General features: G+C 46.2%; 1 protein-coding gene across 1 annotated transcript in view; it reads left to right on the forward strand.

The window, feature by feature from the left end:
• Nucleotides 1–7368: 7368 nt before the first annotated feature.
• Nucleotides 7369–24399, forward strand: part of VOPP1 (VOPP1 WW domain binding protein) — a 68282-nt gene continuing 51251 nt past the window's right edge. Inside the window, exon 1 of the mRNA XM_042806351.1 lies at nucleotides 7369–7813. Within this exon, the coding sequence (XP_042662285.1) occupies nucleotides 7763–7813 (51 nt within the window). The 5' untranslated portion in view covers nucleotides 7369–7762. The remainder of the gene's footprint in view (nucleotides 7814–24399) is intronic.

A 24399-nucleotide genomic window follows, 5' to 3' on the forward strand; every position in this document is an offset into this window, starting at 1 on the left:
CTTCCATTCCCTGTTTTAGTCCCTGTTGAATTTTCAGGAAGCCAGGAGATATGCTTGATCCCCTCCTTTGGTTTTGTACACAACTCTGATAGTGGTGGTGGCAGTAGTAGTAAAACATGAGAGAATAGGTGGGTGGAGATGCCGCTGGGGGTACCATTAAGGCAAATATTCCCTGACTAACAGTGTTGCGTGTGTGTGAATGTAGATGGAGACAGTGCATCTCAAAGAAGGTTGATTAAAGGTTAAATAATCTTCCTTTTCATAATGGACCCCATGAGGCTCTCTAAGGTTGCTATAACAGACTGAGTGAACAGCACCGGTGCACAGGTCTTTTACCAGCCCTACATATTTTCCATTATTGAAAAAGGTTTGGTTTACGGATCAGATGACCCATTAGTATTGTTAAGATTTCTTGTCATTCTGACATCAGTTGCATTTTATCCCTTGTGATTTCTAGAATTCATCTAGTGTTGATTTTTTTTCAGTCCAGCAACAGCTTAATCCTCTTCCCATCTCATTACAAGATGAGAAAATTGAGATTTCTGTGGGGACATTACTTCATAAACACATTGCCTGTAGTTCCCAGACAATTGATGCATTTTTCCATCTTTATTTAATGGGATGTTACTTCTCACATTGAAATATCCAGGCTACAGTGGTGGAGAAATTCTCAGTGTGCTACAGATAAATTCACACTGAAGAAGAAGAAAAAAAAGCACATGTTTTCTACCTTAAATGAAAAAGGAAAACCCCTATTAGGTGGCTTTCTTCATCTTTTTTGTTTGACTTAAAGCTGAAATCTAAAACCTGATTCTCCACTTGCACTGGTTTTATATTTGTCTTATTGACTTCAGTGGAATTAATCCTAATTTACATTGGTATGAGAAGAATTGGATTACCAAGGTCTCATTATTCCAGACTGTAACCAATGATCTGGTAGAGCTTTTCATTCTCTGGCTAGGAGGCTGCCGTGAGGGTTGAGAGATTGTTCACAGCGCAGACAGGAAGATGAGATAAGACAAAGCAAAATTAAAGTGCTTCAGACTATTTTATTCCGGGGGGCTCATCCTCACAGGCCACAGGGGATGGCTTTGCATTTCCATTACGCCACTGTGTGCTTGGAATTGCATTCCCCAGGCATCTTCTCCAGAGTGCTAAGAGAGCTCACTGGCAGTGTCTGTCTATATGACACACTCCTGACAACGGTCAGTTCTAGGTCTTAGTCTCTGCCAACATCCCTTTCCTCTCCTCATCCTTTTTCTTTTAACACTGAGGGAGAATAACCATGTATTTAAATCAAGTGGCTGCTCTGTAGACAAAATTAGTGGTGAGCAAAGCAGAGAGCAAGCAAGTGCTGACAGGGATGCATAGACATTCAGCCAGAGCATCCTTTTTTCCATTTGCAGTTTGCAGCACCACCTAAGAAAGACTCTGGAACAGAAAGTGGTTTGCTGTATTACATATTTATACATAAATTACAGCTGGGTTACTCGGCCTCAGTGATAGCGGGCGGCAGCTGCTAGTTCTGTGCTTGGCTGTAAGGGCAGAAGCACTACCACCTCTTCTTCCCCTACCCTGCCTCCCTACCACGGGCTCTCCCTGTCCCAAGGGCGAACACAAGCTGCATTTATCTGCTCACAGCACTCGGAATCTCTGCTTCAGATCGTTTCCACCCCTGTGCACCACACTGCTTATGCTCTCTGTGCTCGTGTTGCACCGGGGCCTTTCTCTTCCAAGTCCCACCCCGCTTCCTCTCCTCATCCTCCCGTGGCTTCCAGACCCTCCTGACAAAATCTTACTCAATTTCTGACCCTGATTCTGTCTGGCCAAAGTTGGGCTTTTTCATCGGATCTCCCTATCTCCTACACATGCAATTCAGCCCTGTCCTCCTCCCCTGGCACATGTGAAGCCCAGAGGTCCTTTTCCTTCTCTCTAATTACCATTTGAAGGCAGGTTGGAAAGTTACTGCTCTAATTTGACAGCATTTCATACTTACTGTGCTCGGGCCTGGGGCGGCGCAGACTACATCTAGCTCCAACAGCATGTGTTTAGACTTCTAACTATCCACTGAAATCAATAATAGGAACCCAAATGTTTCATTGGTGCTGAGCGTTGGTCCTCTAACAATACTCTGAGTGAACTTAACCTTCCTTAATCCTTCCACCAAGCCAACATTTGTCCTTTCACCACGGGCTGTAAACAAAGAGTTTGCATTTACAAATGATCCATCCTGAAGGAAAAAAATAATCCCTCTGAGCTCCTGAGCTCTCCAACACAAACACTAGCATCTTTGCTGAGGGGATAAAACTTCATTCTTGATTGAGAAAGCTGAACAAAAAGGCATTTGATCTGATTGACACAGCTACTCTGGCTGCATTGGGTAGTATGTTTAATCAATAAGCTTTGTCCTTCGGAATACTAATGCTCATCTTGTACTTGCTGCTTCTCAAAATACTGTTTGCTATAGAATTATTTTTGTAACATGACGGACAAATATCTGACTCCACCAAGAAATCCTAAAAGTCATAGTGTGAACAGCAGGGCTGTTCTGTGGGAGCCCAGGCAAGATGACTTATATAGATAATCACTCCACCCTTCATTTCTTATCATATTTGTTAAATATATTTTCTTGGAAGAGGTGTCCGAAGTGGCCACAGATTTCCAGTGTGGTAGTATATAGTGACTATGAATACTACGGACTCTTACTTGGAGGTCTTCGATACGGTCTGGTAAGCAGTTATTCTGTATCAGTTTGGTGACTTTTATTTCATTTCAGTAGTTATGAAAAACTGACCTCTTCATGCACTTTGCAGATATTGGTGAAGATTAAAAAAATTAATATCTGGATGTATTGGAATACTAAAATACAAATCAGGTACATTTTTTTTTTTTTTTGGCTGGTGTCACTCAGCTCAATAATATCCTTCCATACAAAAATTAAGTTGTAGGATGTATAAATATTTACATTACTATTGGAAGGAGGACTACTATGTCTGGATCGTCTCTCTAAACCTCCCCAGACTCTTACAGAAGTTACAGTTTTTGAAGATGGAGACATTGGGGTGTAATACGCTACTGAATTTGGAGTGGGTTGTTAAAACTTAAGCAAGTCCTGAGTCTTTTCCTTTAAAGTTTCATTTAAAGTCAGTCATTATGAGTAAGTTATTGGTGCAAGTGATGAAAAAAATTGGTCTTTATTCTGGGAAGTTGTATTATAACTTAACTATTATTCTGCCAAGAGACTACACCTTTGTGTAAACCGCTAGACAGAAAAAATGAGCAAGGTTTTTCAGAATATGTCCCACATGTCTTAAAAGAGGCAGAGGATCTTTAAAAAACCTCACACGATAGATAAACAAAGTGCTTTGAACAAGATACGGAAGCTGCAGAAATGTGACGTTATGTTTGTCTTGGCTGGTTATTGCCACATTCATGAATATTTTTTCTACCTGTTTTTAAATGAATAATGTTAAAGTAGTTTCTCAACAGATATCAGTGATGATTTTGGAAGGCTGAGACATTTACTGAATATTTTATGTCATTTAAAAGGAATTTCTTTTACTTACTGACAAAGGCTATTACCATTTACCTAATTATAAAAAAAGAATCTCAACATATATTCGAGGTGATCCTACACTTAAAATACAGAGTTTGGAAAACGAACAAGAATTTGCTTCATTTATAATAGCACCTGTGAAGGACGTAGTGGCATACTCTAATATATACAAAATTGTAGACGCACATAATTGTTAATAGTTCATGCAGAGAAGAGAATGAGAATATTGTATTTGTTTGTTCATAATAAAGTTGTTACCTGCTCTACACACAGCCCTTGTGGAATTGAGTGTTTCTCAATAGTATCAGAAACAACTGTTTCAACATAAACAAGAAAACGCTCGATAAAAGGCAGTTTATAAGCATTACACCCTTTAAAAAACTACACCAGTCTGTGTTCAAAATAAATAAGGTCTACAGCATGTATACGTACTGTGAGTCCCCCTAGGAATTTTTGTGCCTGTTACTGAATTTGAAAAAAAAAAAAAAAAAAAAAAAAAAAAGAGGTAGAGGTGTGACAGTCTCAAAAATATAATATGATTTTACCTTGCGGGAAAAAGAGATGGACAAGTAAAAGAAATACATTAATACTGGCACCTCCACTGAGAGAATGATGGCAATATTATTGAGGAACACTTAAGAATCCACAGAGGAGAGGAATATTGTGAATATTCCAGCTGCGGTGCAAGCCTCAGATAAAATAAAGCTTCATTAATGCTACTGTTTGTGCCACTATTTTATTTTTTTAAAATACATGTATTTGTGCAGATTCTGGGTGTTCTGGAGTATTAAGCTCTTTGAACACTGTATCTGAAGAAAGACTGGAAGCAGGATGTGGAGGAAGGGGCTGGATTTTTACCTGGGGACCTCGCCTCTGACAAAAGCCATATTTCATTTCAGTTGTGTCAGAGCGGCACGGTGCGTGCGCCCTGCCTGCCTCGCCGGCGAGCTGCAGCACAGTGGATAGAAAGCGTTCGTTTATCGCCTAGACAAGCTCAAAGGGGCTCTGCTGCAACTCGCACTTTTTCTGAAAAAATGCCACATGCTGGGCTAAGTTCATTTGTACTCGAACTCCATTAAAGCTAATGGGCTTTCCCTGGGGATGAAGATGGTTCCTTGAAGCTAGGCAGAAATGAAAGAAGACATCACTTAAGAAAGCCGAGATATGACCGACATGAAATACGAAACCACTTATTCCTGGCTCAGGAGCTGGTTTTCCTTTTTCAGCTTATCTCTTGGCCTTGAAAGAATTTTATAGTATAGGATATCCATACCCTTATCTAGGCTGGATAACAAACCATGCACTGGGAAGCATATGCTTCCAGGCTCTGCGCTTTCCTCTTCCTCCAGCCCACTGCTTCCATCTCACTCTTGCTAACCTGTCTATTGGATAAAAATAGCATCAATATATTTTTTTTTTCCATTCTTGCCCCAGATGAAGCCTTCTTTTTTTTTTTTTGAGAAAAAAAAAAAAATGTAATGCCTTCTTGGTTGTCAGCCTAAACTCAGTAGTGATGTATGTGCTCATAATTAACTGAAATGTAACTGTCATCTGGCTCTTGCCTAGGTATATTTGAGTGGGCCATCAGCTGAAAGTACAGGCACTGTTGGCCTACAAGGACTTAGGTTGCAAGACTCCAGATTCCTCTCCTACCTTTTCTTAGTGCTTTCTCAGTCCTCCCAGAATTTGTGCTACCAGGGTTTCTGCCCATCTCTGGGTTGTCAGGGCACCTCTGTTGGGAAATACAGCAGCAGCACAGAGGACCTGTGGTCAGCACCGACATTCAGATTCATTTGGTGTCCCTGAACGGGTCAGGCTGTTTGGCTTCTCCATGAAGAGTCATCATGTCTCGGTGTGTCTCCAAAATGCCGTCTCGTGGGTCATGCAACACAGAAACTAGGAATGGGAAGACAGTTTAGTGTTAAAGCCATACGTCAGGACAGGGCTCTGAAAACTGTCCTTTCCAAACTTACATGAATGGGAGCCTTTTTGAAGCAACGCCTGACTTTGTATGTTGAGACAACATAACCTGATCCATCTTAGATGATACCCAGTGTACAATGTGTCTTTATACCTGCAGATGTAAGAGGGCATGACTTTTCAACTCAGACTGCAGAGACTCATTCAGTCCTCACTGTTGGACAACATGATGGCCGTGACATCTCCTTAGGTATCTTCTGGCAAATTCAGGTAGAGATGAGTAAGTGTTCACCTGAAGAATGCACCTCACAGCTTCAGATTGGTTGGCATCAAAGAGAGACAAAAAAAAGTTATCAAAGTCAGTGGTCATTCAGGAAGGGCTTGTGCACGCTACCTCTGAGTACACAGTGCTACACAGTGTGTGGGAATTTGTTAAATTTAGTCATTTTTTACATCGAGCGTATGACCCAGGCATGAGAGGTTGCATAATTAATGGTGCCAGCTGGAAGCTGTTCCTAAACTCCCCCAAAGTTCACTGTATGGAGGTAATAACCACCTGATGACATTTCACTGGGCAACGTGTTATGAGGAGACGGCAAGTTTCTTCCTTCAAGATTATGACAACAGAGAATTGCTGAACAGTGTGTGTTGCAAGGATGTGCTAATCATTTTTAGATAGGTAGCCCACAAAAGGACGGTGTGAAGATACACACCTCCTTCACTAATGATGCTGGAAAAGGTCTGTCATTCAGAGGGATGAACAGGAGAAGGTAAGAGAGTTGCCCCTCTCTTACCTATTTTGATATTTTCCTGAGGACTAACTAACTAACTGTCCTATAAAGCAAAGGCAAGAGACCTCTGGTCCCTCCTAAATTTAAAGGATAGGCGTGCCTCCCTCCCACCGAACACAGTGCAGTGTCCAGCTGTGTTAAGAGTGGAAAGGGCTTGGAAAATGAGGCTCAAAGCACCAGGACAAGGTGGTGGTGAAGGAAACGTCCAGGTAACTACAGCAGCCACCCGCCAGAGGGCTCAGAGCGGAGTTGGCGAGCACCTCCACTCTGGTCTAGCACTAGTCCTGAGACCTTTATGAGAAGATGACCCAGGGCATCTTCTAAGGACACCGAGGCAGTGAAGGACAAGGGTGGGAGCACAGCCTCTCCTCTGGGGTGCCCAAGGGGCTCCCATTAGGTGAGGGGGGACACAACTAAGCCCACCCCTGCAGCTCCTGTTCCCACCCAGGAGGCTGATGACAGCAGTGCCATCATGGAATCACAGAACCACAGGATGGTTTGTGTTGGTAGAGACCTTAAAGCCCCCACAGTGCCCCCCCCTGCCCCGGGCAGGGCCCCTTCCCCCAGCCCAGGGTGCTCCCAGCCCCGTCCAACCTGGCCTTGAACCCTCCCAGGGAGGGGGCAGCCACAGCTGCTCTGGGCACCCTGGGCCAGCGCCTCGCCCCCCGCACAGGGAAAGATTTCTGCCTTAGATCTAATTAAATCTACCCTCTGTCAGTTTAAAACCGTGACCCGTCGTTCCATCCCCACCCCCTGACCCAGAGTCCCTCCCCACCTTCCCTGTCCCCCCTCTAAGCCCTGGGAGGCCGCTCGAAGGGCTCCCCGGAGCCTTCTCTTCTCCAGGCTGAACCCCCCCAACTCTCTCAGCCCGGCCCCCCAGGGGAGCTGCTCCAGCCCCCCGACCATTTTTGTAGCGGGGGAGCCCCCCCGCCGCCATTTTGGGCGCCCCGCAGCCCCCGCCCGCCCCTCGGGGCAGGGCAGAGGGGGCTGTTAGCCCGTTCCCCCCCCCCGCTCCGGCCCGGGCAGTGGCGCAGGGCGGTACCGGGGCGGGCCGGCTCCTCTCCCCGCCCTCAGCCGCGGCGGCTCCCGGCCTCTTTGTGCCGCCCGCCCTCGCCCCGCGCCGCCCTTCGTCCCGGCCGGCCTCTCCCCGCCTCGCCTCTCCGCGGCGCTGCCCGCCCGGCTCCCAGCCGCGGGGTGGGATCGGCGGGTCAGCCCGCCCTCACCCCGCTGAGGGGGCTTCCCCGCCTCCGTCCCCGCCCCGTCCCTCTGCCCCCAGCGCGGGCTTCTCGCCGTCCCTTCCCCCGGGCTGTCCCTTCGTGCCCGGGGGCTGTGTGTGTGTGTGTGTCCGTCCGTCCGTCTGTCCGCCTCCGGAGCCCTCCCGCCGCCGGGGATGGCGCCGCTGGCAGCGCCCGTCAGCGCCTGAGCCGGCAGCAGCGAGCCCGCTGCCGCGGGAGGAGGAGGAGGAGGAGGAGGAGGAAGAAGAAGAAGAAGAGAGATGAACCGTTTCCATCCCGGGGTCGCGCTGCTGCTCTCGCTGCTGTGGGAGGTGAGGTGGGACGAGGCGCGGGGGGGGGAATCTGCCATCGGTCGCCCCCCGGAGCAGCGCGGCCGGCGTGAGGGGAAGCTGGCAGCCCCGTCCCCAGCCGTGGGGGGGTGTGAGGTGGGGGTACGGTGTTTATTTTGGGGTTAGCGCCCTTGCCGGAGCGGGGTCGGGGCCGCAGGGCGGTGGGCGGTCAGGGGTGTGGGGCCGGGCTGGGCAGACGCCGGCTGTGCCGCTCCGGAGGCTGCCGGGCTGCGGTGGCGACGGCTGTGAGCAGCGACCCGGCTTGCTTGCTTTTTAATGTTTTATTGCGAGAGCAGGAAAAAAAAAAAAAAAAAAAAAAAAATCAGTGTTGTGCTGGAGCAGAGTAACACGGGACCTGTCGACAAGCTGTTGGAAGCTGAGCTTTCCTATTAGGCTGGCTTTCCAAGGGACACTAAACGTGTGCCTTTTAGTAAGGGTTAAATGGAAGGTGCATCTTTTTTATTTAAGTATCCTTTCGTGGAGCGAATGTACTTGGCGAAGTAGAGGTGCGGGGGGGGGGGGGGGGGGGGGGGGGCATCAGCTCAGGAGGAGCCGTGGCGGCACCGAGCAGCGTGGTTAAACTTCTTGGGAAGCCTCGGCAGCGCAGCTTTAGTAGTTTTAACAAACAAGCAAACAGACAAACAAAAGAAATAATTAGCAGCCTGCGTTAATCGGAGGGCGGATTTGTACCACGCACTTAAGTCATGGGGCTGGGAAACCCGCTCCTTTTTTAGCAGGCAGCTCCATAGATGTTGGGGGGGGGGGCGGCGAGCTGTCTCTTGGCCTTTGCTTTACCCTTGGAGTTGGGGTCAAGCTGCGGGGAATCTTGGAAAAGCCCGTGGGCTTCTCTTTGGTACGTCTTTATGTCTATAAAGCCCGAAGGTAGTCTGGCTGAAAGATGTCGGAGGGGTGGAGAGCTGTGTTGCCTCTGTGATGGAGCGGTTTAGACAGAAAATGAACTGATTTTTAAAAAACCCCAACATACCACCAAACCCATACATGGAAACCAGAGTGCTGGCTGTGTAATTGTTGTTTTCAGTAATGGATATCATTAATGAAAATGATGTTTACTACATGTTTATGCCACCTACGTGGATGAATGATTTCTGGTATGTTGCCCACTATGTCATCCAGCATCATTGCTCAGATCAAAATCACCATTTAATGTAAATGAATGTAACTCTTTTCAAGTTAATTGGGCTGCGTCTCATTGCCCTGGGTGTAAACCTGGCCCAGAGCCTGGCCCGTGATTGCTCCTTGACTCAGTAGAAGCTCTTCAGAAAGCACAAATGGCAAAATGTCGATTAAATGAAACAGGCACCGGCATTTCCCAGAGGGAGTTTGTTCATCTGAGAGTGTGAAAGGTTTCACCCCTCCAGGATCTGATTAGATGTCTCTGCTCTCTTAATGTGTATTCTGCTGAAAAAGATCCTGTGTGCCTGAAAAAAGTAATTTGCGTAAGTCCTCTTTGGATGTAGCCAATGTTGCTGTTATTTAAGCTTTTATACTGGTTTTAATTGTGTTTGGTTTTGTGTGTGTGTTGTTTTTTTTTTTTTTTTTTTTTTTTTTTTTTTTTTTTTCTAGAATGTTTCTTTTGCCATCTGGTTTTGTGGATTTTTTTCTTTTTCTTTTTTGGAAGTGTTTAGGATGCATAGCATCTCATTTACAAAGGTAAATAAGAAGTATTACAAGTTGTCTTATGTTGTACTCTACAGGAAAAAAAAGACCCATAAACAGAATGCTGGGGGTTTAAATAGCTGAATCGGAGACATCTGGTTGTTTAGAAGGTTTTTGTTATTTGAAACTTTTGTTGTCTTGTGCACTAACTCCTGAAATAGCATTGTCACAATTATTTAAAATCTATTTGCAGCTTGGACATATTCTTAATTAATATTTAACGGACCGTGAGCTGAGGAATATATTTTTCATTCAGCATTTTGCAAAAGGCTTTGACTATTACCCATATAAAGGGAGGGGAAGCCATCTAGTCCTTCAGAGCAATTTGTAGTAGTTTACTGATATTTAAAGTACTCCTTGGTTAAATTACCCAAAATACTTGTCACAAGACATGCCATGATGGAATAAGAATCTCCAACCTCAGAACCCAGGGAACTCTGCTCTGAGAAGATCTTGTTGTTAGGGCAGAAATGCCAAAGATGCCATGAGTTTTGCTCACAACTTAGTTACAGTTAAACAGTTTAACATGTAAGCTAAAATGAGGAAATTTTAAGGTGGACAACTTGACAAGTAATTTTGGTTCTTGCAGGAAGAAATGAACACTGCTGAACCTTCATCCATCTCTCTTTTTCAAATTAATTTGGCTACTTGGAGGTAGCAGTGTGTTATTAACCACCGTTGCCTGAAATGCCCTTTTACACCAGGAGCCTGCATGTCTGGTAGACCTGTAGGAGTGGGGTATGCGATTTCAACGTTCAGGGGCAGCCAGGCAGTGGTCTCGCTCGCTAGCGTGGCTCACGGTTCCGCCGACAGGACTGCGTTCAGTCTCAGTTTTGTATGAGTAGATGGCTCTCAGTGTTACGGAAGGCTTTGTGGTGGTCCTTAAAGTGATGTCTGTTTGGGGTATATATCGAGATTTTCTGTTTTTATTTCACCAGACATCACAAGGGCTTTGGCTGTCTGAGCTTAAATGTGACTTTAATGAGTAGCATTATTTTTGGGATGGGAAAAAGTAAAATAAGCAGCTCCCCTGCCCCCTTGATGATGAAACAAGCTTATTTTCAGTGAAGGCACCAGAGCATCTCTGTCTGGATTGCTTCTCAGACTGAGTGCTTGATTTACATCCTGCAAGCTGAAGAAGTGCTGGGTGGAAGAGAGCTGCGTGGCTGAGGCTCCAGCAGAGGATGGGGAGGCTCCACAGAGCTGTTGAAGCCTGGTGGAGGACCCTCCCTGTGCTGCAGTGGTTGTAAATAAGGTATTTTATTGTTACTGCCGCTGAGTAGCTTGCTGGGTAGCCTCAACTTTCAAAACTGCCAAACAGTTCTAAGTGTCTAAGCTTCTGGCTGGCCAATATGGCATGTCCAGAGGAACCTAGGAGCTAATGCAACTGCCTGAATATTTCAGTCAAGCTTTTTAGTGCTCTGTATTAAGATAAACTGAGGCACGTGGTAGTCACTCTAGGTGGTGTGAGAGGTGGGTGAGAATCCCACCACGAAGGTTTTCAGACTGCTATGTAAAATTTACATCATCGGTTTTGGAAATACTAGAATTGATATTTCTACATACTCAGTTTCTCATTACTAAGATGTAAAACAGGGACACTCATAGAAATACTGCTAATTGGATAGTTGGAAAAAAGTGATCTGTGTAGTCCTCTTGTTAATTTGTCAGATTAAAGATACTCCAAGTGAGTCAATTGCCTGCTTTTAAAAGAATGAAAGAATAGACATGTAATATGAACAGCAAAATGTATTATCTTGAAATAAAATTCAAACACTCCTGACAGTCTGTCATAAAAGATTTGTTTAAGCAAAAGCAAAGTTGGTGAGTTCTTCTCAGTTGGATAACTGCTGTATGGAACTTTTTAGTATTATTTTTCTAAGTGGACTTCAACTGGACAGATTTTGGCAAGTAAGACAAACCTAAAATTTCTGTCTTTCCTGAAAAGGTTTGTTTAGTGGTGTGTTGCTGTTTGTTTTTTTTTTTTTTTTTTTTTTTTTTTTCTTTTCTTAAATCCTTGTAGGAACAAGTACATTAAGATGGGCAAAACCACTAGTCTTAAAGAAAAAACGCCACACTTTGATCATAGTAGCACAGGTAGAGTTCAAGAAGTTGTGAGGATTAAGGGGTCACACCACCCAGATCAAGTTTCTGGTATTTTTTTCTATCTGTTAGCTGTCAGACTTCCTTTATATACATATTACAGGAATGTATGTACCCTTGAATGTACGAATGTGCATGCACACCGGGATTGTTGTCTCTATGATGTCCCTCTTTGTGGAAGCCCACTGACACTGTCCTATTGATGTTTTAATTCTTGTGGATGTTGCATCAGTGGGTGGCAGGAGGAGTAATCCTGTCCAAACCCATGGGGAAAAGTCTATCCTCAAAATTCTGCAAGGGAGTTGCTAGTGTAGATGTGTGCGCTAACCCTCTCCTGCTTGTTAGTTTTAGTTATGTAGGGGCTTAGCAGCTTAAACAATTTTTGTGTTTTGTTTTGTTTTTTCTTGCCCTCTTGCAGCTGGTTGGCTATTGCATTGCTGAGTGAAGGCAGGGAAGAGCTTCATTATGACTTCTAGTTTGGCGATCCAACTGGTGCTGGCAAGTCTTCCCTGCCTCTTGACAGCAGTGAGATGGGCTGTGATTTCCAGGCGGGAGGACTGAGCTTGCACACTTTTCTCACTTTGCTCCTGCTGAGGAGGAGACGGATTCGTGTTCGCTGCAGGAAGGGAATAGTGGCCGGGTGCCATTTGCATCCTCTAACGGGAGGTGCAAATAACTATGTGGTGGGGTTTTTTGGGCTTGGGGGTTTTTATTCATCACTAAAAGCATCTATCAAACCTTTTACAGCAGTCAAAAATGTTTAGCACCTTCCGTTACGCTCTCTCTATAAAAGGGAGGTCCTCTGACTTTTTCTTTTATCTCGGTACTTCCCACTCAGCTAATGCAGGTGTCTGGAAGGATGTGTTAAACTTGCCCACAACAAGCCTTTAGACTTCAGTGGCTCTTTGAAAATTAATTTAGTTAGAATTGGTGAAACAAGGCACAGTGGAAACTCTCTTTGGTTTAATTCAAATTTGTTTTGGTTTACTCCATTAGGAAAAAGCTTAGGAAAACTGGAATGAGCATGCCCACATACAGGCTTGCTCTGCTCATCTGTGTCAGCTAAGTTTACAGGCAGGAACAGATTAACGCTTGAGCTTATGCTACAGAATTTAAAATAAAAATTTATGAGACAAGGTGGCTACCAATGTACTCAAAATTTGTTGTAATATAAAGTCCATATAAATTAAAAAAAACAAAACAAAAAAAACAAAAAACAAACAAACAAACAGAAAGCTAGCATTTTTGAGCCTAATTTTTGAAGATGCTGCATTCCTTTGTATCCTCAGCAGTGCAGTTCTTTCCACAGTTTTTGTGTTTTGATGAAGGCTTTGTTGAAATCCTGTTAGGGTTTCTTATGGCAAATGCAAACTCTCTTCTGACTGGCAAGAGGCAAAGCTTTTCTAAACCAATCTTTTTTTTCTTTGCTGGAATAGTGCCTTTAGAGCAATGAATCTTAGGTCTGTCTGACGGGTGGGGACCCAGCCTGGGATCTTGGACATTAAATAGCACTTCCAAGACAAGGGAAAGATAAGGTCTTAAAGAGTGGATATTATCGCTTTCCTGACATCCGTAAGGTAAGACATGAGATGTAATACCATGCCTGGTATTTCAGAGGGGGCATGAGAGGGGAGTCTGGGTTTGTTGAATACTTTCTTCTTTTTTTCCTTTTCTCTTTTTGAGAACAGTGTATCTTGACAGGTTTCTCACATATTAAGTGGAAAAGTTTTCACTGCTGAGTTAAAAATGTCTTTATTCTCAAGTGTGTCTTCAGCTTTGTTCTAAATAGGTGTTAACTAAACCCGTGTTTTAAATAACTCAGCTAAAAATCTCTTCCTCTTTCTCAATGACTCAGCTTTCAGTCTGGTAGGTTTTTGGAAGGAAAGGAATTAGCAAGAAGTGGTTTCTAATCTGTCTCATCCAATGCAGAGATGGGTTGTTGCTGGCAAGGGTGGTCCATAACCCCTTGTTCTGCCAGCTCCCCCAAGTCTAGTGACCGTGGAGCCACAGAAGGATTGGATCAACCCATGGATGCTATGGATGTCTAGGCCACCGAAAAGAAGAGGGGGGGAAAAAGTGAGAGGGGATAGTTTTGCATTGGTTCAGCAGAAGCTGTGCAGTGGTAGCATCATGAAACTTGCTGAAAGGGAGGAAAAGGAATGTGTGGCTTGAAGCAGGACTACCCATTTTGGTAGCACACTTCTCGTTTCAATACATTAGGTGTCACCTGATGGGAATCATAGAATCACTTATGTTGGAAAAGATATTTAAGATCACTGATTTCAACTGTAAACCTAACACTGCCACATCCACCACTAAACTCACTAAACCAAGTGATTTCTACTCATTTCTACTGGAGTAGAAGACAATCATGCAGAACTTTTTCATGCTTTGCTAGAAGGGAAAACAGGCAGAGTCTGTTTTTCATTTTCCCCTGAAAGATGCCCTTTGATAAGATTAAGTTTTACAGACAGTGTCCTATCATTTTCCCTTATTGCTTGCCAAGTGTCTGTCAGAGCAGGAGTGCTCAACCTGGAGCCCATGACCTCTCCAGCCTTTTCTATCTGTGGAGTGGGAGAGGGTCACAGCTGGAGACTCTACCTCTTGGGAAGGTCCACCATCAGCTGCAGCATTGGGGGGACCATTGTCCTTGAGTCCAGCAACTGGGTATCTGCAAACATGACAGTTTTCCAGCACACCCTTCACTCAGGCTCTCTTGTTTGGAGGTTTGAAAGAAAACAAACTTTTGCCTTTCATTGGAAGTGCCTGTGAAGTGATCTGGGCCTTAGGTTCAAAGTTCAATGACAGTGGAAAAACGGCTGTTTTTGGAGGGTGCTGAAGCAGGGTGGTGGGAGCATGCCCTGACTCCAGCCCTGACTGCACTCCAGCCCTCCGTAAGCGGCTTGTCCCTTCTGGCTGGAGTAGGAATAACGGTGTGCCAGTTGGCTTGGTCTCCTGCCTCTGACATTGATGGGCATCATGCAACTAAATAGCTGGCAATAGTTTTGAGGGTGGATCCTTCCTTCCCAGGTCTTGCGCTAGTGGAATTGTAGGTGAGGATCATGGACCTCAAGTATGCAGCCCATACCTGTACAAATTTGTCTTTCCAATACACTAAGGCAAGTGCATTTAATGTATTTTTATGGCTTTCTAGTTACGTGCATTCCAGTCTGTTTGGATCTTCCCTCAGAGGAAGAAGAACCAGAGGACTCTGAAATGACATTAATATGAGAGGAACGTGAGCATGTCGGAGGGTGGCAGGGGTCTCATTGGCAGCAGACCAAAGACCACGGGCAGCACATGTTTCAAGAACCTGATGCTTGATGTGAGAGGAGTATTTTGTTGCACATCATCATCTTCTTGGGGCTCAATGGCCCTGCTGCCCAAGGGAAGGTGGTGCTTTTCTAGACTTACTCTGCTTAGCTCAGTCTTGCCAGCAGTGTAGTTGCAGTTCAGTGACAGGCTTATGCTACCATGGGCTTAAGAGCTGGTAGTGTGCCTGTGTTCTAGAAGATTTAGTCTTCAAGAAATTAGGAGCTCTGTCAGGGAATGTAGACTAGGAAAAAAACCCATAAATGCCAGTGGCTGTAGCAGCAAAGACAGGCTTGTTTTAAGTTGCTGTGAACTTTTTTGTTTGTTTGTTTTTCCTGGCACAGTTGTGTCTTTCTGCATGCCTGGTGGACATTGGTAGGCCAGCAAAATTCTCTTGTGTATCCATTCCTGAGTCTGTATTTCTCCCTTTCTGGACAGGAGACGCTCCTTGCCTGACCAGAGAAGTTGTTTATACCATACTGGTTTTAGTATAATCCATTTAGTGTCAACAAAGCAGATTGATATCAAAGTGCTTGTACTGCACAGTGACTCCTATGACGGTATGAGGACAGTGTGAGGGTCTCTGCCTGGGGTATTGCCCAGGTGTAACTCAGTGTTTCATTTCTCTCAATTTTATTAAATCTCTTCACCGAGATAGATAGAAAGCCCGTTAACATAGTGAATTTCCCCACCATATCTCTGTAAGTGTAAAAAGTCAGTGTAGGTGCTTCTCAGTATGGCGGGTGACTGTAAGCATGCTTCAGCTCTTGCTGCAAGAACTGGGCAAGGATGAGTCAAGAAAGTGTTTTCTTTCATTTTGTTTCGCAGGGGAAAAATGTATTGCGCATTGCTACAGACAATTATCTCAATACTGGTGTAAGTGAGATCCAGGAATTCACTTCTGTCTCTCTTACAGCTCAGGGCCATCCAGAGGGACCTAGGCAGGCTGGAGAGGGGGACCCAGGCAAACCTCATGGAGTTCAGCAAGGCCAAGGGCAAAGTCCTGCCCATGGGTCGGGGCAATCCCCAGCACAAACCCAGGCTGGGCGAGGGGTGGCTGGAGAGCAGCCCCAAGGAGAGGGACTGGGGGTGCTGGTGGGGGGAAAACTGCCCGTGAGGCAGCACCATGCGCTCACAGCCCAGAACCCACCCGTGCCCTGGGCTGCAGCCAGAGCAGGGGGGGCAGCAGGGCCAGGGAGGGGATTCTCCCCCTCTGCTCCGCTCTGGGGAGACCCCCCTGCAGTGCTGGGGGCAGCTCGGGGGCCCCCAACAGCAGAAGGACACGGAGCTGCTCGAGCGGGGCCAGAGGAGGCCACGGAGATGCTGGGGGGGCTGGAGCAGCTCCCCTGGGGGGCTGGGCTGAGAGAGTTGGGGGGGTTCAGCCTGGAGAAGAGAAGGGTCTGGGGAGCCCTTCGAGCGGCCTCCCAGGGCTTAGAGGGGGGGCAGGAAAGGTGGGGAGGGACTTTTTAGCAGGGAGTATAAGTTTAGCACAAGGGGTAAGTTTTAAACTGAAAGAGGGGAGATTTAGGTGAGATCTAAGGCAGAAATTGTTCCCTGTGCGGGGGGTGAGGCGCTGGCCCAGGGTGCCCAGAGCAGCTGTGGCTGCCCCCTCCCTGGAAGGGTTCAAGGCCAGGTTGGACGGGGCTGGGAGCCCCCTGGGCTGGGGGAAGGGGCCCCTGCCTGGGGCAGGGGGATGGGACTGTGGGGGCTTTAAGGTCTCTACCAACCCAAACCATTCTGTGATACCCCACCACATTTGGAGATGTGGGTTTAACCTGGTACAGGAAGGGTAACGGGTGTAAAACTCCACCTTCATTTGTTCAAATGCCATTAAGTTTGTCAGGATTTCAGTCTAAAACACATGAGGAAACCTTCCTCTCTGAATATGCAGCTTTCAGATGGTCAGCCAATTGTCTAACCTAAAAAAAAAAGAAAAGGTGGGGGGAGGAGGGTGTGGGAAGTTTTAGAAGTTTTAAATCTGCTTTTATATGGTTTGCTTTTTAAGACTGACATGAACTGCCTCTATCTCGAGTGCTGTTTTGTCTATCCCTAACAAGAATCATGATTTTCAATAGTTTGAGCAGCAGTAGTGCTGAGGATGTCTGCCAGTCCTGAGCTACCAGCAGTGCTCTCACGATGGCCACTAATGTGTGCAGCAGGTTTTTGCACGAGGGACCCCCATTCTGCTCTGATCTGCTTTACAACTACGGCAGCTTGCACCTCCCAGCTGTGATACAGAAGGTAATAATAGTGTGTGGGATTGGGTTAAACCTCTTCAGAACTGGGTCATCCCATGGTTTGAGTTAGTGTAAGATAACATTAAGCTGCTTCATTATTTTTTTTCTGTAGCTGAAACGATAGCAGTCTCTGTTCCCAAACTTGTGCACGTGTCCCTGCATAAAGCATTGTGCCATGCTAATGCTGGGGATTTGCCTGCGTATTGCTGGTCATGACCTGTATTTCTAGGGAAACGAGAGGCAGAGGAGGCAGTAAGTGCCAAATAATGGTCAAATACTACTAGTCACGTAACCTTGAGAAAGAGCTAAGGCTTTGATCTCAATTAACCTCTTCCAATTGACACTCAAATCCAAAGTTGTTAGTTTGTCCTGTCTTCTGTTCCTTTGGTATTTGCAGAACTAGGTCTTTGGTTTTTAGCAGTGTTAATGCCTTGTTGAGGGGCTTCACAGTTTGAGGTTTTCCCCTAATGCTAGCAGCTCACAGCTAGCTGAGCTTAACTTTGAATGTGCAGTGTGGTAACCAGAAAATGTCCCAGGATCTGCAGGTGATCTGTGGATCTTGGAGCTTGGATTTTCTGACATCCTGGACTTAAATTTTGCTTCTCACTTACTGCAGGTAGTGCTTTTGATGCTGACTTCTTAAAGCCCTGGGTTAATATTAGCAAATTGGGTCTCGCTACGCCCTGTATGTGACAATCGTTTGTGTAAACATCTGCAGTGTTCCTAGAAGGCATTGGACGAGATCCTGAAAATGTTGTAGGAGATCCCTTAGGGTCTGCCCAAAATCTTCTGGCGGGTGAAACTTCCTGGAGCAGCTATCCTGACGCACGCTGCCAGCTCCCCATGCGTGTGCCTGTCACAAGGTGTCCTGGGTTGAGTGAGTGGTGGAGTTTTTTGGTGGCAGGGGAGGGGGCTATCGGGGCAGCCCCCTGTGAGAAGCTTCTCAAAGCTCCCCCAGCTCCACGTCAGCTCCACCTCTGCACCAAAACTGAGCCACTCGGCTGCACCTCTGCCAGAACGTATTTAAGAAGGGACGTGGGGAGGAGCAGTGGGACTGGTGAGGAGGAGTTGCTGCAGCTGCATGAACACCAAGGTCAGTGGAGGAACGGAGGAAGAAAGGAGGGGGGAGGTGTGCCGGAGCAGAGACCCCCCTGTATCCTGTGGTGAGACGGCAGGGCGGCCCCCCCCCTGCCACCCATGGAGATCTACGGTGGAGCAGACATTGATTTATGGCCTGTGGCTCCTGCTCGGAATAATCAAGGTTCTGTGCCCGAAGAAGGCCGGGGTCTCATGGGAAAAGGCAGCCCCACTGCTGTAATTCAGCGCTGGGAGGATTGCAGCATGCGGGGGAGTCCCACGCTGGAGCAGCTCGGGAAGGGCTGCAGCCGTGGGAGGGAATCCAGTCAGAGGAAGTTAGTGACCCATGACGGAGCAGTGTGGGGAACGCTGCGGCCCATGGGAGGAACTCATGTCGGAGAAAGTTTGTGGAGGACTGTCTCCTGTGAGAGGGGGACCACGATGGAGCAGGAGGAACAAGTTCCGGACACTCCCCTCACCGAACATGAAGGAAGTGGCAGCGCTGACTGCACCCCCCATTCCCTGCCCCTGCGCCACTGGGGGAGGAGGTAGAGATATCGGGAGCAGAGCTGAGCCCGGGAAGAAGGGAGGGGTGGGGGGAAGGTGTTCTCAAGATGTGGCAATGCTTCTCACTGTCCTACTCTGTTATGTGCTGTTAGTGTCTGTAATAAATGTATGGTTTTTTTCCTTCCCCTAACGAGTCTGCCTCTTGCTCATGATCATAAAGGGGAAATTTTTCCCCATCCCAGTCCTATCTCGAACCCCAAGCCTGGCTCTCTGTCCCTTCCCATTGCCGGAGGGGAAGGGAGAGAGAGGTGCTGCATTGTGGTTGGCTGCCAACCAGGCCTAAACCACGACACGAGGTGCCCTGCAGGAGCCTGTTTCAGTCGCAGCTTCACCTGCCTTTCCCTGTGCATGGAAACCACGGGCATGGCTGTGGCACAAAGCCAGGGGCATTTGGGTTAAGCTTGCTTTAATTCTGTAGTAATCTTGACCTCCTATTTTTATTAAAGCCCTAATCCTGGGCCCCATCCAAAGCCCATTAAAAGTCAATGGAGACATCCTACTTGCTTCCAGTAAACTCTGGGTCAGGCTGCCTGGAGGGCACCAGGTGCCTTTTTGACTTTGGCATCTCAACCAGCTTGAGGCGCAGGTGATCTCCGCTCCGTGCATCTTCTGGAGCAGCGCGGACAGGGATGCTCGTGTCTTCCCCGGGCCAAAGGCACATGTTTATACATCACTGCTTCTGAAAAGCTCGGTTGCCTCGAGTCGGTGCTTGCCGTTGCTTGTCCATGCATGCACGTGTAGTAGCCGGCACGTGCTGAAGTGTCACTTCCTTGGGGAAGGAGCTACTTCAGCTGGCCACGGTCACCCTCTGTGCTGCATAAGGAGAAAGAGCATTGTAGTGATTATATAAAAGAGATTATGTAACTGGGTAATTTGGTAATCGCCTCTCCAGTGAAGGCTAAGAATAGCTTGTGAATATGCGTTTATTTCCATGATAGCCATCCACAGCGTTTAAGCGCTGGGAACTGCGGGTGCCGGGCCGTGGCACGGGGTGAAATACTTGGTGCCTGCTCTGGGTGTGTTTGTGCAGAGATTGCCCAGCTCCATCACCCCTGTGCTGCTCTGGCGAGGCACGTCGGCTCCTCTGCCCCTTGCCCCGCAGCGTGGTGTGGCCTGCTGTGTGGGTATGGTGAAGGTATAAAAGTGCTCTGACTGCGGGTTGTCTTGGCTTTTGATGAACCTGTGCTAGCTGTCAGTGGCATCCTTATGATGGCGTGTAATCCACAGGCAGAGCAGATGATGGAGGAGGGAACACATGTTGCTTCTCTATGAATTGGGGCTGGTTTTGCTTTTGCTTGCTTTTCAGAGTATCTTTTTTTTCATACTGAAGCTGCCAGTACCCCCCATGAGATGTCTGGGGGGCTGCTGGACAGTTTTCAGGGCTGGACAGTTTCCAGGATCCTCGTGAGGATCAAGGAACCTCCTGGGCTGCTTTGAGATGACTGAGAAGACCACGTGTACTTCAGCTCAGCTCCTACTTGTGTCTCTGATTGTTGTTTTATCCCTCATTTGCAGAGGAGGTGACTCATGAAAAAATCAGATGCAGCCAGAGCCAGCAAGAACTCCTGTAGTGCTAATTGAAGTCTTCAGGGAGAAACTTGGGAAGGAGATGGGTGCTGTTCGTTGCAGTCTCTTAGCCCTGAGAAGGCTGTGCAAGGGTGAGCTAAGGATAGCTCGGGAGAAGGTGAGAAGGGGGCGAGAGGCTGCGATGGGGAGAGGAAGCGAGCAAAAGGAGCTCTCTGATCACTGGTGATTCATCTGGGAACATCAATCCTGGCTCAGAAAATGTTCAAGCAGTTCTCAGCTCGACTGCTGGAGGCTGAGAGGCTGCTAGTGGGGTTTGTGTTTTTTTTTTGTTTTTTTTTTTTTTTTTGTCTGGATTCCCCAATTCTTTCTTTTGTGGGTTTTTAATTTCCCTTCCCATATACTGCCCTGCAGATGTAGTAGCCACCTTTTCTTGTCGCTCCAGCCACATCATCTTCTCTGCGTTGAATCGCTTTATTAGCTCCCCATCTCTTGCTGCCTGAAGCTCAAGCTGTTTAACCTTATCTTCAAGCTGCCACGTAATCCTGTCTCCACCTACAGCTCTGACCTGCTTTCCTCTTCTTCCTGGCCTTGCTCCGATCTGTCATTCCACCCTTCTTGGCTTAGGATGGCTTTCTTCTCCCTCTTCACGCGTTACTGATTTCATGATTTGCAATACTTTCCACTTCCTTGGCTTCTGGGTTCCCATTCTCTTTTTAAAATGCTTTACCTTTTTCTGTACTTCCTCTTCTCTTTCTTTTCTAGGCTTTATTCAGCCCTATATATGATTCAGCCCTGGCACATCCACTTCACACATGGACTTTATCTCTCCTGTCATTTCTTTACTTTCCCCTATTTGCAGAGGGAAAGACCATACTGTCTGCACTTAGAAGTGCCCTGTAAATCCATTTCTCATATGTTGTAATTAGGTGTTGGCTGCAGATTTTAAAAAAATAATTGAAAATGCTTTTTACTTGAAAGAAATACAGACTTCCATCCTGTCCCTTTTGCCTGAATATCTGTTTCATTGCATGCTTTTTCTCTTTTTCCTATGTTAGGCTGGAGATCTGAGGGTTTGGCTTGCTGCTTTTCCTTGGAATTCCCTTTGCACCATGGGTTACCCCTCGTTACAGCAGGCTGCCCTGTGTACAGTCGCTTTTTCCTTCGGATTTATGCCCCCTCTTTTTAGTTGGGTATCAAACCTGGAATATGCTGCTGTTGCTGTCAGGGCAAAGGAGTATTAGGGGAATGTTTTCAGTAGACATATGGTTGTTGAGTAATGTAGATGGAAGGTAGGCAGAGGTGGCTGCATGTGCAGCTGGTAAACTTTCTGTGAACTGTAGAGAACATGGGCAGGCACAGGTTATGGGTAATATGAAATTATGATGATACCATGTAAGTTCTCAGGTGTTTAATGGACTTAATTTTTCAGTCTCAAACTACATATCTGGAAAAAAATGTGAGTTAAGCTGAGAGTTTTTGTGCAAGAGAATGTAAAGATGCATGCGAGCTGTTGTGGGAGCTTCTGTAACGTGAAAACTGTTTAATTTGCAACTGTGCAGGTACATTAAGAATAATCCTAATGGGACTGATGGGCAAGTGTGAAGTAGCGAAAACAGGAGGAAGACTAAATACCTGTGCTATATTAACTTGTTAAAACCAGTGAAACTGAAATGGTATCTCATTTCCATCAACAGTAATGAAAGGTATGTCTGTAAAATCCTGCCTAGGATCAAAGAAAAAGACTATTTCTTAGTTCCAGATGATAGGAGGGCTCAAGATACATAAATATGCTATAAACAGGTATGAGGGCGATTTTCAGATCTGGAGCAGAGACACTGTGCAAGATTTTGCTTCATCTTTGTCTACCCTACCAATGTCACATAAAGCATGTATGATATGATTAATTTGAGTAGGAGTGTGTATTCTTCTGTGTTCTGGGACCTTCAGATGCAGGCTTTGATAATGCAGTTTGCTAGTCTGTGCCAGAAACCCTGGAATTCAGCTGGAATGTACCCGTTATACTGGATTTGGTGACAGTACTCTCACTGGTGGGGAGGAGGATAATGGGTTACATGTTTTGGAGGTTTAACTCAGATCCTAATTGGTGATCTGCTTCCTTCCAAGAAAATAGGCTGTAACAATATTAAATTTCTTACAAAGGTTCAAGTTCAGTTAAATAGATTCAGTTAAATAGATTTTCAAAAGCAAGTCTGATGGAGAAAAAAAAAAATGAGCAGTGTCTGCAAATATCCCACTGTCTGGAAGTGCCTGATGGAGCCAAATTAATAACTTTAAAGAAGTTTTCTTTTGCAGTGATCTTGCAGCAAGCTTTTTAAAAAGATCTGGAGAGGTTTGGACTTTGTAAATAAAAAAAAAAAATAAAAATCTTTCCTTTGAGTGAGAACATTTAAACACAGTGTGGAGCAAGGTTATGAAGGGACAATTAATACTGAGTTTCCTGATACTGCCTAGAGAAATCCTGGCAGCCTTATTCACAGCGGTAGGGATGGCACTTGTAGCTTCACTGTCAGCATCTGTAAGTGTTACTCCAGAGCTGCTAATGACTCCCTGGGCATCTCCTCAAAGGTGACTGCCTCGCTCGTAAGGGTTGTAAAGACGTGGGTCTTGAGGAAGGGCCGAGACCTGGCTGCGAATCCCCCCAAATGACTCTTCCAAGGGGTTTGGTCTTCCTGCCACCGCAGGCTCGCCAGGTTTGTCTGGATGTGGCCTTCCCTCCGCCCGGTAGGTGTGTTTGCAGCCAGGCGACGGTGGGGACGTGCCACCCTTGTGCCAGGGAGCTGTGGGTGTGTCGGCGTGGCCCAGAGGTGCTCGCTGATCCCTCGGGGCCTGTGTCCCGCCGCCTTGCCCGGGCCTGCCGCGGCAGCCATGGTGCTGCTGCCCCGGGCCTGGCCTGCGGAACACCTGGCTCTTAAAAATCACCGTTCCTTCCTCTTCCAGTGCTGTATGTTGTTCTGGAGGAGCAGCTCTTTCTTAATGATGTCCTAGACTTCGATATCTGCTGTATTTGTGGTAACGGCTTCTCCAAATACTCATCTTCCAAATTACATTAAACCTATTTGTGTGTGTGTGGTATTTCTTCAAGCTTTATTCAAACACAAGTAATCAGATAGCAAATCGGGCTGTTATGCTTCATAAGTCTCTGATAGTTAGTACTTAGTTTTTTATGGGAAACCAGAATTTTGCAATTATTTGTAATGACAAAAGGTGTACTTGTCTGGCACTTCTCACAGAAGGATTTCACAGTACTTAAGAAGCATTAAATATGCTGTAGCATGTTCCAGTCACATCCAGGCCAGATGCATAGCCATTGTACAGATGGGTGAGTGGGCAGAAAGCAGTGAAGGTGTCACGCACAGTGCTCATGGCAGAATTAGGAGGTCAATATTTCTGACTCCTAGTTTCCCACTCCAGTGTAGTACAAGGAAACTGCTTTGACTTCCCAGTTGGTTTAGGTAAGTGCGTGCTTTGCAAGACGCCCTTTCTTTACACAGACTTCTAAACATGGACATTTTTGGAAGTACCATGCTAGATATCTTGTAGATGGGATTAATCCATCCAGGCATGTGAGCTATCTGGAGGAAAATTTCTTGGATTGGGACTCTTCTCCTTGTGGAATTATCAAATTGTCACCCTAATATTGGTTCAGTGCATTCTATTAGTAGTGAATCTGAGATCAATAGACTCTTATCCTATAGGCATCTTTTATCCTAGTCTTTTGACTTACACATTTGGACATTTAACACTGAGCTATTCATGTACTGAGATTGTATACTCGACTTAATGACTTTCTGTTGATCTACTTCCCCTCAGACTGTTAGTGATGCTAATATTGATTTGAGTAGAATATGAACTAACAAAAGACTTCACCTGCACCCCACCTCTTTGGATAGGTGACTAAAACTTTTTAACATATTGTTGTCTTCAGCGCTGCATTCACACACACTGAAATACCTCAGGAACTATTGCTTGTGTTTGAGGTTTTTTGTTTTCATTTTTGGCTTTGAATTAATCATTCATTGAAATATGCAGTCCTGGGACAGTCTAAGT

The sequence above is a fragment of the Tyto alba genome, unplaced genomic scaffold (assembly GCF_018691265.1).
Source record: "Tyto alba isolate M040663 unplaced genomic scaffold, T.alba_DEE_v4.0 Super-Scaffold_46, whole genome shotgun sequence".
NCBI lineage: Eukaryota > Metazoa > Chordata > Aves > Strigiformes > Tytonidae > Tyto > Tyto alba.